The sequence below is a fragment of the Gossypium hirsutum genome, chromosome A12, assembly GCF_007990345.1.
Source record: "Gossypium hirsutum isolate 1008001.06 chromosome A12, Gossypium_hirsutum_v2.1, whole genome shotgun sequence".
NCBI classification, from domain to species: domain Eukaryota; kingdom Viridiplantae; phylum Streptophyta; class Magnoliopsida; order Malvales; family Malvaceae; genus Gossypium; species Gossypium hirsutum.
Genome location: NC_053435.1, coordinates 81,354,440 through 81,372,994, shown reverse-complemented (window position 1 = coordinate 81,372,994; position 18,555 = coordinate 81,354,440). Strand labels below are relative to the sequence as shown.

General features: G+C 33.8%; 1 protein-coding gene across 10 annotated transcripts; it reads left to right on the top strand.

The window, feature by feature from the left end:
- Positions 1 to 1,096: 1,096 nt before the first annotated feature.
- LOC107948176 (histone-lysine N-methyltransferase ATX3) lies at positions 1,097 to 17,269 on the top strand. 10 transcript variants are annotated; one of them, XM_041082828.1, is made up of 28 exons: positions 1,097 to 1,625; positions 1,725 to 1,804; positions 2,056 to 2,405; positions 2,513 to 2,727; positions 9,581 to 9,670; positions 9,762 to 10,640; positions 10,716 to 10,771; positions 10,860 to 11,043; positions 11,297 to 11,395; positions 11,489 to 11,557; positions 11,650 to 11,718; positions 11,821 to 11,909; positions 12,012 to 12,104; positions 12,214 to 12,349; positions 12,589 to 12,661; positions 12,782 to 12,881; positions 12,970 to 13,094; positions 13,410 to 13,555; positions 13,745 to 13,849; positions 14,023 to 14,087; positions 14,231 to 14,444; positions 15,431 to 15,517; positions 15,659 to 15,715; positions 15,801 to 15,890; positions 16,024 to 16,110; positions 16,490 to 16,564; positions 16,712 to 16,812; positions 16,925 to 17,269. In XM_041082828.1, exons 6-28 carry the CDS (start codon positions 9,792 to 9,794, stop codon positions 17,013 to 17,015), a joined length of 3,060 nt encoding a protein of 1,019 aa, XP_040938762.1. In that variant the 5' UTR covers positions 1,097 to 1,625; positions 1,725 to 1,804; positions 2,056 to 2,405; positions 2,513 to 2,727; positions 9,581 to 9,670; positions 9,762 to 9,791; the 3' UTR covers positions 17,016 to 17,269. The 10 variants fall into 10 exon arrangements, with proteins under 10 accessions (XP_040938762.1, XP_040938757.1, XP_040938760.1 ...); XM_041082823.1 differs by having other exon boundaries at positions 2,513 to 2,737; XM_041082827.1 differs by having other exon boundaries at positions 1,149 to 1,625; positions 2,061 to 2,405; positions 2,513 to 2,737.
- Positions 17,270 to 18,555: the final 1,286 nt, after the last annotated feature.

Here is an 18,555-nt window from a genome sequence, read left to right as displayed (position 1 = left end):
TTGGATTGCTTGACAGGTCAAGTTGCGTGACTTTTTGCTCTACTTTTTTCTTAAAATGAAATCTCATACACAATAATTGTTTTTTAATAATATTTGACAAAAAAGAGAGTGAAATTAGGATATAGGGCGGACAAAATTTTAATTTTTAAGTCCTTAAATAAGATATAAGACATTGATATGAGTGCAGATAATGAAATGTGTAAAAATAAAAATAAAAATTGTAGATTGACTTTTTACTCGATTGACATATATATTATTGTCAATGTAGTAAGATATGAGTTCGAGTACGATAAGATGCAATATACTCACATTTATGCGTTGAGAAGAGGTTATGGGTAGCGTAAAAAAATATCAGAACTTATATGAGTATTTTGGTCTATTTTATATTTTTATCATTTTATTATCTTTAAATAATAATATGAGTTTTTTGTGTGAGTCATGCTTAAGGTTGAATTTAAAATTGTTTTGGAGTAAACTATATCGATCTGACTTTATTATTAGCACTTTTTACACCATTCAATTATGAAAATTTATAAAATGGTCATCTAATTGTTTAATTTTTTATTTCACCAAATTTTTTTTAAAATTTGTTTAATTTAGGGAGAGGAATGGGGTTGAACCAACCTCTGATGCCCATAGCTTATCACTCTTACCATGAACTAAGAAGTTGTTGGCAAAGGAAAGATAATTTGGTAAATTTTAAAATAGGTATAATAACAACTTTAACCCTCAACATTTACACATAGCATCAATTTAGTTGGCAAATTAATATAACGAAATGAAGGATATTCTTCTTGTTGTTTTTTTCAACTCATGCTTATATATATTATAGATATAAATTATAATTAATGAGTTTATTTAATATAAAATAATTCTTTATACTTATGTTTAAGACTAGCAATAGCATCCAACATATATATATTGAATCAAATGTGGGATCTTTTATTCAATTAAAAGAAAAAACCTAACATCAAACCAGAGAAAAACAAAATAAAACGGGCCAACAAGTTCTAGACCCAACCAGAAAAGAAAAGAAAAAAAAACAAGATCCAACAAGGTAAAGGCGGGGGACTCTAGAAGCGTCTAACCTCCAGTTGTTAATCACATTACTCGACCCTTAAAAACAACAAAACCCAGCCTGGAAAAGTCTACTCATAAAATCAAACATTAAAGAAAGACAGTTCTAAAGAAAAAGCAGCAGCAACGTATCATTTCTCCACAGACTCCTCAACTTATACAGCACTCTTTCCTTAGCTCTTCCGGCGATTCAACTCCTCAGAGGCTCCATGATTGTTGATATTCCATCAAGACTTCTTCCGCTTCGGCAATGACAGCAACCTGCAGATAAGTAGTTTTACCCTTCTGTAAACCCTCTTTTGCAATGAGATGAGCCACTTTGTTCGCCTCTTTGGAAACAAATCTGAAATCACAAGATTCAAAACCAAAACTCAAAAAGTTTGCATCTCGTATAAAAGCACCGATTTTTTATATGTCTTCAACCTCCTTTTGCAGTTTCCTAATCACTATTCGAGAGTCCCCTTCGATTTCAACTTTCAGCAGTCCTAGACGTAGGCCAAGATGAATCGCCTGAATATACGCCATCGCTTCAGTAGCAAAAGTCGATGGTATTTTCTCGTGAAACACCATTTTGGAGCAAATCACTTCTGACCTTGCATTTCTAACAACTAAACCCGAACATGACACTTTCAATTCCTTTTTGAAAGCTGTGTCAAAATTGATCTTGAGCCACGGATCTACTAGAGCAGTCTATCTACTCAAAGGAAACCGATTAATCGGTGAGCAGGTACGCAACCCCTCAAATTCCTTGATATAGTTTCTCACAAAATCAGCCATTTGAGATCTTGTCTTAACTTTCCCTTCATCAATAAACTTATTTCGAGAAATCCAAAGTGCCCACAACGCACAAGCAAACACCTTACACTTATTCAAAGAATACACTTCAAAAAAATTGATTAACCACGCATTGAAATCTGAATTTTCCTCTTGACTGTTCCAGGAGAAACCTAAACTTGAGCATGTTTCTTTTTGCTATAGGGCAGTCCCTGAAGACATGCTCCCTCACCTCCACACCATTTTGACACCTACGACACAATGCAGATCCCATAAGGCATCTGTAATGTAAATTACTGAAAGTAGGCAAATAATTATTGAAAATCCTCCAGTTTGTAATTTTTAATTTGGGAAGTAAATCTAGGCACCACATTCTTTTGTAGTAATGGTTGAAATTTTGTTGCGTATGGTTTTGTCCCTCCTATAAGAGTAACCTGTGACCACTACGGACCGAATATTCCCCAGTCGGCTCCCCTCTCTAGATTATATAATCTGCTTGCTAGTTCATTGATAGAGGAATACATAGGATTCGTTTCGCATCCCTTTCCAAGAAGGTATTGTAAATTAGCTCCGATTTCCATTTCCTTATACTCTCATAAATTAAATCTGTAACTTCGAGTAGACTCGAATTAACATTTGGATTTTAAACTTTGTAATCAAGACTTCCAGGTACCCATGCATCACCCCAGATCGATATGCGATGACTATCGCCGATCCTCCACCCTATTCCTTTCATCAGAAGCCCTTTTGCAGCCCAAAGGCTCAAGACTTCCAGGTACCCATGCATCACCCTAGATCGATATGCGATGACTATCGCCGATCCTCCACCCTATTCCTTTCATCAGAAGCCCTTTTGCAGCCCAAAGGCTCTGCCAGGTAAAAGAAGGTGAATTTCCTATCCTAGCGTTTAAGAACTCAGAATCCTTGAAGTATTTGGCTTTCAACATATGCGCTAGTAACGTATTAGGAGAACGTATTAAACGCTAACCCTGTTTGGCCAATAACGCTATATTGAACGAACTTAAATTACGAAATCCCAAACTACCTTCCTCCTTAGAGCTACATAGCGACTTCCAATTGTACCAGTAAATTCCCCTTTTCCCATGAATTTTCCTCCACCAAAATCTACTAAAAATGTTTTCTAGTTCCACACACATAGTTTTTGGTAAAAGAAAATAAGACATAGAATAAGTAGGAATGGCCTGTAAAATAGAATTGATGAATACCTCATTTCCCCCTGATAGAGGTGTAACGTGCTCCAGCTATCAATCTTTTGCCTCAATCTATCTTTCAATGTTTGAAAAGCCCTTTTCTTTTTCCGTCCAACAAAACTCGGAAACTTCAAATACCTCTCCACCTCCGTCAAACAACGAACATTAAGAGTTTGTAAAGCCAAACTTTTATCATGATCATTAACATTCGAGCTGAAAGAAGTTATATATTTGTTGAAATTAACACACTGGCCAGAGCATGCTTCATACTCAATCAAAATGTCTTTTATTACATAAATTCCTTTTTCAGAAACCTCGCATAAAAGTATGCAGTCATCCGCAAACATGAGATGTGTAATTGGAGGAGCCAATCTACATATCTTAGCCCCTATAATTCTCCTTTTCCTAGTTCGCCAGTCTCATCAGTGTAGATAGTTCTTCCTCACAAAATAAAAATAAATAAGGACTTAAAGGATGGACCTGACGCAGGCCTCTTGTTGGTTTAAATTTTGGCCCTTCTTCCCTTTGATCAACACTGCATATTGAACTGAGCTAATATAATAAATTATGAACTCAATAAAAGACTCATCAAATCCTAATTTCGACATCATACCTTTTATAAAAGGCTATTCCATACGATCATACGCCTTACTCATGTCTAATTTAAGAGCCATATAACCCATTTTCCCTGTTATTTTATTCTTTAAGTAATGAAGAACCTCATATGCCAATAATAGATTATCTGTTATAAGTCTACCCGGAACAAAAGCATATTGAGAATCGTTAATACACTCATTCAACACTTTTTGTAGATGATTTGCAACTGTTTTGGGAATAATTTTATAAATTACCGTACACAGACTGATTGGCCAAAAATTCTTCATATTGAAAGGATTTGACACTTTTGAGATCAAAACCACTTGAGTACCGTTAATTTCTTCCAAGGACTTGCCCTCATTCAAAACTTCCAGATAGAACCTACTGGTATCTTTTCCAATAATAGACCAAAACCTTTGATAGAAAATTGCCGGAAAACTATCCTGACCTGAAGCCTTTGTGGGGTTCATACCTTTTAAAGCTTCAACAATCTCCTCCTCAGTGTAAGGAGCTAACAATCGTTGATTTATGCTGTTAGTAATACAATAAGGAACCCTAGATAAGATGGGATCTAAATTCCCTGTTCCACGAGACAAAAAGATCAATAAAATAATTTCGGGTAATAGTCTCAATCTCATCCCCTTCTGTGGCTAACGAACCATCATTCCTTCATAGGCCACAAATACGATTCATTCGTTTTCTCTGAGAAGCAAATTTGTGAAAGAAAGAAGTATTCTTATCACCCATTCGCAACCAGTTTGCTCTGGCACGCTGCTCCCAATACCACTCCTCTTTGTCCATCTCCATGTTTAAATATAGCTTAACGTTGAGAAGTTCAGCCAACAAATCATCAGTCCTCTCAGTATCATTCATGACCGCAAATTTCCTTGTTAATCTTTTGACTTTGTACCCATTTTTAACTGTAATTCGGGCAGCCCATTGCCTCAGTCCCTTGGCAAGTGATAGAATGCGATTCAGGTAAGAACCTGAACTATTCTCCTAAAGATTCTTAATCTCCTCCTCGCAAGAATCTTCAAGCACCCATCATGATTCAAACCGAAATCGATTAACTCTTTTTCTCGTTTCTCCAACAACCGTCTCAATAAGTAAAGGACAATGGTCCGAGAATGAATGAGGGAGATGTCTTAGAGAGTAAGATGGAAATAGCTGTAACCATGTGTCATTCGCAACACCCCTATCAATTCTTTCTCGAACATTATTTTCCAAAAGCTACCCCCTTTCCCAAGTGAACCATGGTCCAGAATAGCTAATGTCCACCAACTCACAAGATTCTAGTGTTCTTCTAAAAACCTCCATACGAGCCTCTTCCCTTAAACCCCCCATTTTTTTCATTAGAGAAGAGAATATCATTGAAATCCCCTCCAACTAGCCATGGCAAAGAATTACTCCTCCCCAATGTTTGAAGGAACTCCCAAGTTCTTGCTTTATCTCTTACATCCGGGGCCCCATAAAATCCCGTAAACCTTCATTTCTACCCATCTTCCTCTTTTTAAATTTCCACATCCATATGGTTTATGGAGAAGCTTGTCAAAGTGATAAAACAACCTCCATTCCATCCGATGTTTAATCCCCCTCGAGTTCCTTCTGCAGGTACATCCACACCATTAAGAAAACCACAGCATCATCTAACAACTTTCATTCGATTAGCAGACAATTTAGTCTCCATCAAGAAGATGATTTGGGGACAATAAAATTTCAGCATATGTTGAAGACGATGAACTGCTCGCGAACTCCCCAATCCACGAACGTTCCAACATAAGATTTTCATGGCTTTCGAACGACATGCCCACCAGTAGCTGTCGATACAATTTCAAAATGAGCTGATTGCCCACCACTAATCTCTAATGAATCCTGGATTTTGGAAACATTAGAAACCCCTCCCTCAAAACTCTGTCGTTTCTAACCCTCTTTGATAGAAATTGCCTCTTTCTACAATTCACAATCCATCATCATCATATCCGGCCCATTAACCCGAACCACATCATTTCTCACCGAAATTGGGCCTTTTCCAACTTGGCGAGGTTCAAGTTGTTGACTTATTCCAACTGCCACCTCTTTGCCCAAGGATTGTCGAGAATCATGTCTTTGATTCAATAAATTAGGGGATTTGGAACCTTCTAAATTTATGCTAAGATTTGAATTAAAATCTGCCTATGATCCACTCCCATTATTATTCCTTAAAATTGGCCCTAATTTTTGCTCTCTTTTTTTTCCAAAAGAATTATCACCCTTTTCCATTAGCCAAATGCTGCTAGCCGTAACCGCCCTCTTCGTCTGCGCCTTCAGAGACAAATCCCAACCCAATTCGACCTCCTCTAGCCTCCATTGTAATCTTTTAGGACAAAAACGGTCTTTATGACCAAGACATCCACACAAAAAACAGAACAAGGTTAATTTCTCATATTTAAAATTTGCATAAGTAAAAGCCAAACCAGCCAACATGATTTTTTTTTCAAGGGCTTTCTAACATCGATTTGAACCTGAATACGCATAAAATTCCGGTAACCATTTGATAAATTCTTCTTATCACACTCTAGGAATTTACCTAGGAAATTACCAATTTGCATCGCCATAAATTCTTTGTGAAAACCTGAGGGCAAGTCATGCACCTGCACCTACCAATCTGACAACACCAGAGGTATAGCCATTGGATCTTCGTTCTATTAAAGCCTTTGGAAGATCAGAAGATGATTGTTGAACGTCCAAAGGGCACCTGTAATTACTCGGTGAATATCAACTTCATTAAAAAATTTGAACAAATAGCGATTATCCCCCAAATCTGAAATTTGAACTCCCTTTAATGGATGCCTAAGGTTAGCTAAAGTATTTCTCGTGGCTTGGAAGTTGACCACACTGGCAGTGAGAAAACAACCAACTAAACAAAAGCCAATCGATGGATTCTGTGCTTCTTCCCCAGCCGAAAAAGAGAAGGCATCCTCCTCCTCATCCTCTAAATGCAACTCCTCCAGCCCTTTTTCCATGACTCCCTTCAAAACAGCAAAGAAACCAAGACAAATCCCAGAAATCGGTAGACCGAATTGAAAAAATAAAGAAAAGACACTGAAAAACCTTAGGAAAAACTCCTAAGAAACGTGCCAAAACAACAGACTTTGCATTTTTAATTGGAAGATTGAAATAAATTTATGCTAATCCTTTTGAGTAAAATCTCAAACACATATAACAAGTAATACAATTACAATTATAAATATAAATCTTAAAAAATATATATTCGGTTAATTAGAACCAGGATAAACAAAGTTAATTGAAAACTAGAATACATTTGAACTTAGACCATGATAAATCTAAACAAAGCTCTCACATGATATTTATGCATGATGAAAGTTGCACCATAATTATGAAGATCCTAATACCTCAACTTACAAACATAACTAGGGGTGGCAAAAAAACAAAAGACCTTAAACAAGATGGGTGTCAAATTGTGGTGGGTCGGGATCAAATTTAGGAAAAACCCACCTTGGGATAATTTTTAAAATATCTTTTATGTATAATATTAGTTTAAAATGTATAACAATAAAATTTATATTAATAGTTGCTCTACAATAATTATACTTGAATTTTATTATTCTATCTTGATAAAAATATAAAAACTGTGAAATATTGTTAACTTCTCAAATCAAATTTGAAACAAATAGATTAATGTTTAATTTTGAGTTAAATTCAGATCAAATTAGGTTGAAAGCAAGGTTTCTAAATCTAGTCTAGTGTCATGTCACCAGTTCGTTAATCTAATCAATTTATTTAATTCGAATAAATAAATTGTTAAAATTTTGATAAAAGAACCAACAATCCAATTCAGCCGGTTTAACTGTTTTTTAGCCTGGTTCAATCGGTTCGTATCAATTCTTAAGTAGCTTTGTCTAATCAATGTTTTTATAATTGGATCGATGGTCGAGCAGATTAGGCCACTGGTTTGCTAGTCTAATCAATCTATCCATTTCAATTAAATAAATCATTAAAAAATTTATAAAAAAATTTAGTTCAAAATTTTTTTTTGCAATTCTCAAGTCAACCGGTTCAATGCCTTTCTCTAGATTGATATTCTTATCTAATTGCAATAACTTTGAATGTTACATATTTCTCTGCACCAATACTCTGATCGATTTTCATTCCGATTAATTCAAAATATTAATACAACCTGATTCAAACATCTATGTTAAAAATACACAAGTCAGGGTGGATACGGGCAAAAGCCCGCCCTATTGCTCCATTCCCATTGAAGGCTAACTAAGCTGTTTAGTTTGGATGGGCGGTGCGTTTACCTCTGGTGATGTTAAAAACAGTGGTAGCAGTGAGATTAGTTATTGTGGCAGTGAGATTAGAAACAACAGTGGGGTGTGTGTTTGGATTCAAGCACAGCTCTAGTGGTGAGATGATAATGAAAAATGACTATTAAATACATTACATTACATTAAATTAAATTATATATGTAAAATAAATAATTATATTATGTTAAAACAATTTTTATTAATAAACAATTACATAGTTCATATAACTACTTATTTATAATTAACTTTTATTTATATATTTATTTTAAAATATATTTATAAAAATATTAAAATAACTATGACAATAAACATATAATTTATGATAAATTTATATATTTACTACGTCAATATATAAAAGAATAAAATTTATTTAATTATTATATAATAATAACATTTGTAATTTACTTATTTGGATACCCAAAAGTCTAATTATCACACTCATATGAAAGATAAAGTGGTAAAAATATTACCCACAGTAGTTTCTTTTTGTTTATTGGTGTTTGACACACCAGTCCAAAACTTCCTCACCAGTTAGGAAGATCTTTCGCTAGCCAAATTTGTTGTCATCCAAACAGTTATATGTGGTGCGATTGCACCAAAATCAAGAGTAAATGTGGAAGTAACTGGACATTCAAAGGAGTCTTAACACTAAAATATTTTTGAATTCAATTAGAGGTGTTCATGGATTGTGTCGGGCCGGGCCTAAATATGATATTAACATGCTTTATACTTGTTCAATCTCGATCGACCCAAAATATGAGTTTAAAATTTTGCCCAAACCTGTCTATATTTATAAAAGATTAACCCAAATTCATTTTAAGCCTGTCCATATTAGTTTTATTAAAAAATATTTATATTATATTATTTTAATATTTAATAAATTTATACAATTTTTTATTTATTAATTTTTTATGTAATCATCTTAACGTTACTTTAAATGTCTATATTAAAGTATTATTATATACTATGTTTATTCTTTAATATATTCTAAATTTCACAATATATAAAAATAACATTATATAAACTATCATAAATTTAAAAACGTCCTAATATTTTTATACAAACCTATTTTTTAAATTTAATATTCTTACTTAAATTTTATTAAATTTTAGACCAACCTTCGAATTTGTAAGGTAAATTGGCCGATAAACAGGTTTAAATTCAACCCAAACCTTGTAAAAAATTTCAAAATACAAAATAAAAAACCCAATCCCCGCACCTTTTAATTTGGTTTCGCGCTATGCAGGAGCCAAAAATTTCGCTCCTTTTTCCAATCTTCCCTCCATACTTTTTCCCCATTATTTGGAGGCAAATACGTCGCTGTTGGCGCCACCCCGCCAAGGCCCACACTTTAAACCAATATTATATTACCCTAATTGGCCCACTTAAGCCTTTAATTATAATTTAAAACCCCATTAATTACTTTCTTTAAATCTATAAACAACCTCTTCTCATCTCTCTCCCTATAGTTTTCAAGTCACTGAACCCACACAAATTACAATACCTTTCCCTATTCCATTCATATATAAAAGCAACAGCAACAATTCACGTTAATTAACCCTTTGCCTTTTTTGTTTAATTTTTTTAATTCTAAAATTCGAATTTTCTTCTCAGTGTTTCATTCAAGATTCAAGGGAAGAACGTGCGAATTTCATATCTTCATTGTATGGATCGTATTTTTAGGGTTTTCAATATTGGATTCAGGTGCGATTGTGTGCGATAATTGTTTTTGAATTTAGGGTAAGTGATTGCGTTTTAAATCTAGCTGGGGGCTTTGTCTCGATGTGAAAATCAGGGTCTGGGTACAGAGAAGGGGGGCAGGAAGATGATAATCAAACGGACGGGGAATCTTGAAATGCGGAGTATGAAACGGTGTAAGATGGAAAGACAGGGCTACGATGATTGTGGGGAAGAAGAGATATTTTACGATTACGAGGGTAATCCGAAGAGATTGAAATCGAACGGATATTATTCATACGGCGAGTTCGATGATTTCAGTAGCGGTTCAGGTTATTGGAGTAGTGAGGAGTCGTACTGGGCTGTTGAATTCGAGTCGAATTCGATGAATCTGAATAAAGCGAAACAAAATAAGAAGAGTTCCAAGAGGAATTTTAAGCCTCCGTTGTTGAAATCATCTAGAGGAAGAACTCAAACGCTTCCTTCTAGATTTAACGACGCTGTTCTTGATTCATGGAAAAGTAGAAAACTAAGAGTCGATTATGCGGATTCGAGCTTGGAGGATGATGAGTTTGATGGGTCGAGATATCTGAAAGATAAGTATGGATATGGAAGCTCGGATTTGTATCTAATTAGTAAAAGAAGAGAGGAACGAGGAATGAGTTGTGTAGGAATTAATAATAGTTATGAATACGGAAGTTATTTGGATTCTTCTTCTTCGACATTGCTAGAAACTGAAGAGACTGTGCCTTATAATAGTTTTAAGGGTATAGAGAGGTTGAAAAAAGAGAGAGGTGGGAAAAGGAAAGATGTGTATAAGCCGGAGGATTTTGCTTTGGGTGATTTAGTTTGGGCTAAATGTGGGAAGAGATACCCAACTTGGCCAGCTATTGTCATTGATCCTATATTGCAAGCTCCTGAATCGGTCCTAAGTTGTTGTGTTCCTGGTGCTATTTGCGTTATGTTTTTTGGGTACTCAAAGAATGGAACTCAGAGGGTAATCTCATCTCTTATGTTGTTCTTGTTGTTTAGTGTATGCTAGTATACTCATTTTTTTCAGAACTGCAAGCAGGATTATGCCTGGGTGAAACAAGGAATGATATTCCCATTTGCAGAATTTATGGATAGGTGTGTACTCTGTAGATGACTGTTCTTGGCTGACTTTACTAAATGGTAACAAGGTGTTTCTAAAGCTCTTGACTTTTTCCTAGTTCAGATATCAGGGGCAGACCCAGTTGTTCAAGTGGAAGCAAAGTGATTTTCAGATGGCTCTGGAGGAGGCAGTTTTGGCAGAAAATGGTTTCCTAGACTCGGAACATAAGACCCAACAAATGGGATACACAGATACTCAACCCAGTTGTTCAAGTCAGGATCTGGATTGTTTATACACCCACAACCAGGCAAGTTCCTTCAGAACAAGTTTTCTTGTATTTATGAGTTGAGCTTCACAGCACCAATGGTTTTATAGGGTATCTGATAATTTCAATGATCTAAGTGACATGAGACGTGTTATAGTTCTACTATGGATTAGTTCAGTTGGATATATATTTTTCTTTTTCTATAAATTTTGGTTTAAGCTCTCTGGTTTCTCCCATTTTGGTTTATAGGCTAGCAAAGTAGCTCACTTGTAAGAATGCATGTTGATTTGTGCAGGATGCAAGACCTTGTGACAGCTGTGGCTCGGTTGTTCCATTAAAAACTATGAAGAAAATGAAGAAATCTGCTGAGCTTTTGTGCAAACATTGTTATAAGGTTAATGAAAAGACTCTTGCTTTTGATGATGTTGTGTTCGAATTTGAGCTTCAATACACCTTTAGTTCTTAAAATGTTTACATTTCTTTGCAGCTGCGGAAATCAAAGCAGTATTGTGGCATATGCAAGAAGATTTGGCACCATTCAGATGGTGGCAATTGGGTAAGATTATTTGCAGCTGCTGTAACTAGTTTGAGTATTTTCTTTGATAAAACATTTGTGTATTTTAAGATTGGTTTAACCCTGTGGATTAGGTATGTTGTGATGGATGTAATGTGTGGGTTCATGCTGAATGTGACAACATTAGCAGTAAAGTTTTCAAGGTTTGCTTATCATGCCCAACTTGCCCCTTTTTATGTTTATGTTTCTCTCTTATGTTACTTTGTGCTTGAAGTTATTAGAACTGCCTTGGTCATTGTTTGAAGGATATGGAGAACATTGATTATTACTGCCCCGAATGTAAAGCGAAGTCCAAGTTAGAATCATGCTTAGCAAAAAGAGAGCCAAAAATCAAGTATGTTGGTCCAATGTGTCTTTCCTTCGAATTTTACGTATGTGCATTAAAGGAACCCTCTATTTCGTTTCTACCTAATAATGTGATGAAAAACTGAAACAGATCTAGAGAAAAAAGTTGGGAAAGTGTTCCTCCTGACAAGTTGACTGTAGTCTGCAATGGCATGGAAGGATCATATATTCCAAATCTTCATTTGTAAGTCCTGAAAATCTTTGAATTATTTGGAGTGCGTTAAAGTAGGTTGTAAGCTATTGTACTTCCATCTACCATTTGTTCTAATGTGAACTTTTCCTTCATGTTCTAGAGTTGTATGTGAGTGCGGTGCATGCGGGTCAAAAAAGTATACACTAAGTGAATGGGAGCGGCATACAGGCTGTAGAGCAAAAAAATGGAAGTATAGTGTGAAAGTCAAGGACACAATGACAACTCTGGAAAAATGGGTCTGTTCTGGTGTTTTTTATTTTGGAAGCTTTGTTTATTCATTTATTTATGTTGCTTTAAAACCTTCTTTGATTTTGCCCCAACGAAACAAGGTTTATTTCTTTTTGTCATTTTGCTTTTTTTTCCTGCTGAATGGTTCTCATTCATGGCCATTCTTGAATTCTTCACTCTTTTTGTTATTATTCATTCCTATAATCTATGCTAACATGCATTATCTACATTTGGTATATGTGTGCAGATTGTTGATTACAATGCCCATGGTGTTCATACTCTAAAGCTAGATAAGCAGAAGCTAATTGGTTTTTTGCAAGGTAAATCCCGTTTCTTAAGGAACATTTTTCTTCAAGTTCCTTTTTAATCCTCTTTTTGTCCTTAGTTGGAGAAGTTAATCACTTTCAAAAGTGTGAAACTTAATTAACCATCTTTTTCAGAAAAATATGAGCCTGTTGATGCAAAGTGGACAACAGAAAGATGTGCTGTATGTAGATGGGTCGAAGACTGGGATTATAACAAAATTATAATCTGCAACAGGTATTTTAATCACGCACCAGTTCTTGATATTGACTTGCATATCATTTTATGGCTCCCAGACTTATGGAAAGAGAATTTTCTTTTTCAGGTGTCAAATAGCTGTTCATCAAGAATGCTATGGGGCAAGTAATGTTCAAGATTTGACATCTTGGGTTTGTAGGGCTTGCGAAACACCTGATATTGAGAGGGAGTGTTGCCTTTGCCCTGTGAAAGGCATGTTATGTAAAATTAGTTTTTGCTTTCCTTTGTTAAGATTCATCATCCTACATGTGTAGTTATGTAGATTGTGAAGATCTTTACAGAATATATCCGTGAAAGAATAGGTGGCAGGGGCATGGATATCTGCATTAGAATATATCTGGACATTTACTTAGTTGCGAATATGGATGGCACTTCAGTTGTTAACTCATTTGACTTCTTGCATCAAGTCATTTTTGTGATTTACTTTTGTCACTTTAATAGCTCTTTGTTGAGTTTAATAATTTCTTTTAAAGTTTGTTCTTAAAATATGTAAATATGATTTTCTAGGGGGTGCTTTGAAGCCAACTGATGTGGAGTCACTATGGGTTCATGTCACATGTGCCTGGTTTCGGCCTGAAGTTGGTTTCTTGGATCATGAGAAGATGGAACCTGCTGTTGGAGTCCTCAGAATTCCACCCACTTCTTTCTTGAAGGTGCCTTCCTAATCAAATTATCTTTGTAAACCATCATGTTTCATGAATTCTGTTTTAAGATATTTTTTTGCTAAATGTGAGGACCTGAAATATCATCGTTTTCTGCAGTTTGTTTTGCAGTTATTTATGGTTTCATCACATTGTTTCAATAGATTTCATCTAAGTATGTTTTAATTGTGTGGATGACAGAGTTGCGTGATTTGTAAGCAAACTCATGGTTCCTGCACTCAATGTTGCAAGTGTTCGACTTATTTTCATGTGATGTGTGCATCAAGAGCAGGGTACATCATGGAAGTAAGTGTTTAATCCTTTTATGTTTATCTTAAAGGCAAATGGTGATCCCAGATTTCTCAGTTGAAGAGTGTTTGTATGAACTCCAATTGCTGCTGAAATGCTCATGACTGAACTTCACAAAACATGTTCCTTCATGGTTAACTCATATTTGAGTCTTTCTTATTAATTTACAGCTACACTGCTCTGAGAAGAATGGGATGCAAATGACGAAAAAGTTCGTGTACTGCACTGATCACAGGTTTGATATTGTCCCTTTTCTTTTTTCATTTGCTATTGTACATATCTTCTTAATAAAGAAGATAGAAGATACTTTAGGTTATGCTTATATATGTGTCACCCATATTTTTTGATGGTATCCTCATATTTTGGTCTTTGTTGCAGGAGCCCCAATCCAGATGCAGTTGTTGTCATGCATACTCCTTCAGGGGTTTTTGCTGCCAGAAATGTTCTTCAGAATGTAAACGATTGTCCTAGAGGTTCGAGGCTAATTTCATCCAAGAATGCTGAGCTCCCTGAATCCCCAGCTCTGGATACCAATGACTTTGATGCATGCTCTGCTGCTAGATGCCGCGTTTTTGCAAGGTCAAAATTTAAGGTAGGTTTCCAGGATTCTTGTGATTTACTGTCATTTTTTTTTTATTTTATATCAGTAACATTTTCCAATTTTCTCTGCATATATTTATATACTTCCTGAAACCTTTTCATATTCTGCTTGACAAAAGTGAAGTCATTGATTTTATGTGATTATTTATTTTCCAATTAAGCATGCACTTTTTATTAGTGGTGAGCAAAGCTCTATTCGATTTGAAAAAATTGAAAAAAAATTCAAATTTTGAGTTATTTTAATCGAGTTTTTCAAGTTGACTCGAATAAGTAATTTGAATTCCAAGTTCAAATCGAGTTGAATTTTATAATTGGAATAGCTTGAATAATTCCAATAATAGATTGGTGTAAATACTTTTTTGGTCTTTGTCAATTTTGAAAATGAGTAAATTGGTCTTTCTCTCAACAAAAATTACAAAATAATTATAAAAATTCCAAAATTTATATTTAAAAGAAAATTATAATAATTTTTAAAAAATTCTAAAGAATATATAAAAGCAAGTTAAAAAATTTTAAAAATTTCTAAAATAATAATTTTGGAGACCTAAATAAGTTAATTAATGATAAGTTTATCATACTAAAGTCTCTTATTTTGTTATTATTTTGCTTTGAAAAAGTTTCAAATATATGTTTTCAAATTTATGTGTTCCAACATGGAATTAATTATACTGAAATAAGAGTTTCAAATTTAATTTTTTAATTTAACTCGATTTGATTTGGCTCTAATTTTATTTTACTCAACTCGATTCAAAAAAAATTCAAATCGAGTTAGGATGATAAAATAGGATTCGTCAACTTGATCAACTTGAAAATTTTTCATTTGATTTGACTTGATTCAATTGAACTCTCACCCCTACTTTCTATTGAAGTTAAAGCTGTCTGCTGGTGCCACTAACTTTGTATGTTGTAAACTGCTAGCATGATGCAATTATTTGTGTTGGTTTTATCTTTGCTTATACTATTCTTGTTATTTGCCAGGGAGCTGAAACTGAGCCAATATTCCACAGTCCGAGTGGGCCAAGTCATCATCATATAGATGCATTAAGAGCATTAAGCACATATAAAGTACCATTCTTCTCTTTGTTGTAGTAGATATCTTATCTTTTGAACATTAACTTTTTAATTAGAGAATCGCTATCAATTAATTTTGCCTTCTGGTTCTTTTGGATTAGTCAATGAGTTCATAATACAATTGTCTTGTAACAGGAAGTAGATGATTCTACTGTTTTCTCGTCATTCAAGGATCGACTGTACCAGTTGCAGGTAAGCTATGATCCTTGATTATGTCCCATTTGTTATTTCTTAGTTTGATGTAGTTTTCTAATTCAATCTTTCTACGTGTCTTTAGAGGACTGAGAACCACCGAGTTTGTTTTGGCAAATCTGGTATTCATGGATGGGGCCTTTTTGCACGTAGAAACATTCAGGAAGGAGAAATGGTAATTACTTTGTCCTGCAATACCTATTTTTGTCCATTTTCATAGCATTAACATCAATGTGGTTTTAAGTTGTATTTCCTCAAGTAAAGCATTATTATGTTTGGTGTGTTGATAGTCAACATGTGTATTCCAGGTTGTTGAGTATTGTGGTGAGCAGGTTAGGCGTAGTGTTGCAGATCTTAGGGAGGCACAGTACCGTTCTGAAGGAAAAGATTGCTATGTAAGATTCTTATAATCCCCGTCCTTAATTTATGAATGTGCTGCATCTGGTATTAAAAGGGTTTAGATTTGACCATCTATCTATCTCTGATCCCACTTGACCGATTAGTTTGACCTTCTTGATGTACTTTCTGTAGTTTGGATAAGCCTCTAGAATTCTCGGAAAAAGATTCCATGCCAATGGTTGCGTGTTGGTTAAGTTAAATGTCCCTATATGTTAATCATTTGAGGTTTTTCTGTTTACCGTATTTACTTGACTTGGTGCCTCCTTAATTCTGTAATTAGTCAGGCTTGAAACACTCTCTGGTTAGGTCCATTTTCATTGTTGCTGACCTTATGGTGTTAAATACTGATTCTTGATTATTCAAAATGTAATGCAGCTGTTCAAAATCAGCGAGGAAGTAGTGATTGATGCCACCAATAAGGGGAATATTGCACGCTTAATCAATCATTCGGTACGGGCTTATAATCGGGTTGATGCCCCCTCCCATTTATAAAAAAAAAAAAAAGGATGCCCCTGTAATTACTTGAGTAGTGCTAGTGTTGATTGTTTAGCATCATGAATTCCTTTTTGAAATCTGAAAATACCACCCATTTTGCAGTGCACGCCTAATTGCTATGCAAGGATCATGAGTGTTGGCGATGAAGAGAGCCGGATAGTTCTTATTGCTAAGACCGATGTCTCTGCTGGTGATGAGCTAACGTAAGATCTCTAGATTCCTTTTTTCTCACTATTTCCATTTCCATCCGTGTTTATTCATCCTAGTTGGTATCCTTGTAGTCATTCATTACAATATATATGATTTGTTTGACAGATATGATTATTTGTTCGATCCGGACGAGCACGATGAGCTTAAAGTTCCTTGCCTATGTAAAGCTCCTAATTGTCGAAAATATATGAATTAAGGTTGGCTATACTTACCATTCTTTTTTCACTGGTATAAAGGCATTAAAGAGCTTCTAATTGATGGGATATTCTTACATTTGATATAATTCAGAAGTGAAACAAATGAGGAACCTCATTATTTTTTGTCCCCATTTACCCAGTGAGCTTGTAATTCTTTTTTTTTTTTTTTTGTAATTCTTTTTCAATAATTTGTAAATTTTATCAGCTACTTAGCTGGTGCCTCTTACAGTAGTATAAAATATTGGTACACTTACAATACTCTTTTCAATTGTTCATATATTTTCTTGCAACGTGAGGCCTACGCGATTTTATCAGAATTTGGTTTAATTTTTTTTGAGCAAAGCAATTTGGTTTGAGTTAGACTTGTTTTTTCACTTTAATGTAGAAACCTTTTTTTGATCTCATTATGATAGTAAATGTCCAATAAAAATGTGATGTGTTGCATTTCTATAGCTAATTTTTATCTTTTTAGATAAATTAAGATGAAAATGATAACTCATATATTAAAATGATTAAGGGATTGGTTTGGTTATAGGTATAAACTTAATTTTAAAAATCAAATCATGAATATAAGCTGACTTTTGATGGATTTGACTTAGAAGGGAAACAACACAAATGTATATACACGTAAGCAAAATGTTGATTATAGCAGAAACTCTTAAATTTATTTAATTGATTAGTATTTTGGAGAGGGAGTTCGGATTCGATTTTTTACTCGAAAAAATTAGATTTTTTTTAAAAAAATTTTGAGTTAAATAAATTTAATTTTTTAAATTTTGAGTTTAATTTTTGAATTTAAATAATTTGAATAATTTAAATAAACTGAATACTATTTTAACTTAAAATTCCTAAATCTTTTTATTTTTCTCTAAAAATTTTATTCCCTTTCCATTCTACCTTCTTCTACCCCAAATCTATTTTCCTTCCAAAATTTTCCTCCCTCAATTTTCAAAACTTTTTATTTTTTCTTTAAATTTTTATTTCTCACCCTTTACCCCTAAATAAAAAATCATTCAAAAAAATCCCTAAATTTAAATAGTAATAATTTTATTTATATCTACTATTTATATTATTAAATTAAATTTTACAATTTATATTATTTATATTATTTAATTGTTTAATCATATTAAATCTTTATAAATTTATGTTAAAATTAAATTATTGATGATGCCATAAAATATTTATGTTAAAATTTTATGTTGGTATTAATTTCACATTTTATCTTTAAGATAACTTTTATTAAAAAATCACATTTTTTACATTTAATATATTTTTTAATTTTAAAATATACAATGACAAGAATTAGAATATAATTGAAGCAACTAAGCAAGCAAATAAGCTAATTTGTATATAAAAGATTAATAAATAAATTATGAGGGGATGAAAGTTAATAATAAATTTGATTATGGTGGATGACAGTGGTTACAAGGACCTAAAGTAATTTTTTTTTAATTTAACTCGAACAAATATATTCGATTCGAATTCCATCTCACTCAACTCAATTCAAAAAAAATTCTAAATAAATTAGGATGATAAAAT

Bases quoted from the DNA above. Each gene is read 5' to 3' on its own strand.
- LOC107948176 (XM_041082828.1), top strand. From the start codon at position 9,792: ATGATAATCAAACGGACGGGGAATCTTGAAATGCGGAGTATGAAACGG. The intron at 11,558-11,649 runs GTAAGATTATTT...CCTGTGGATTAG, and splicing joins ATTCAGATGGTGGCAATTGG to GTATGTTGTGATGGATGTAA. The intron at 13,556-13,744 runs GTGCCTTCCTAA...TGTGGATGACAG, and splicing joins CACCCACTTCTTTCTTGAAG to AGTTGCGTGATTTGTAAGCA.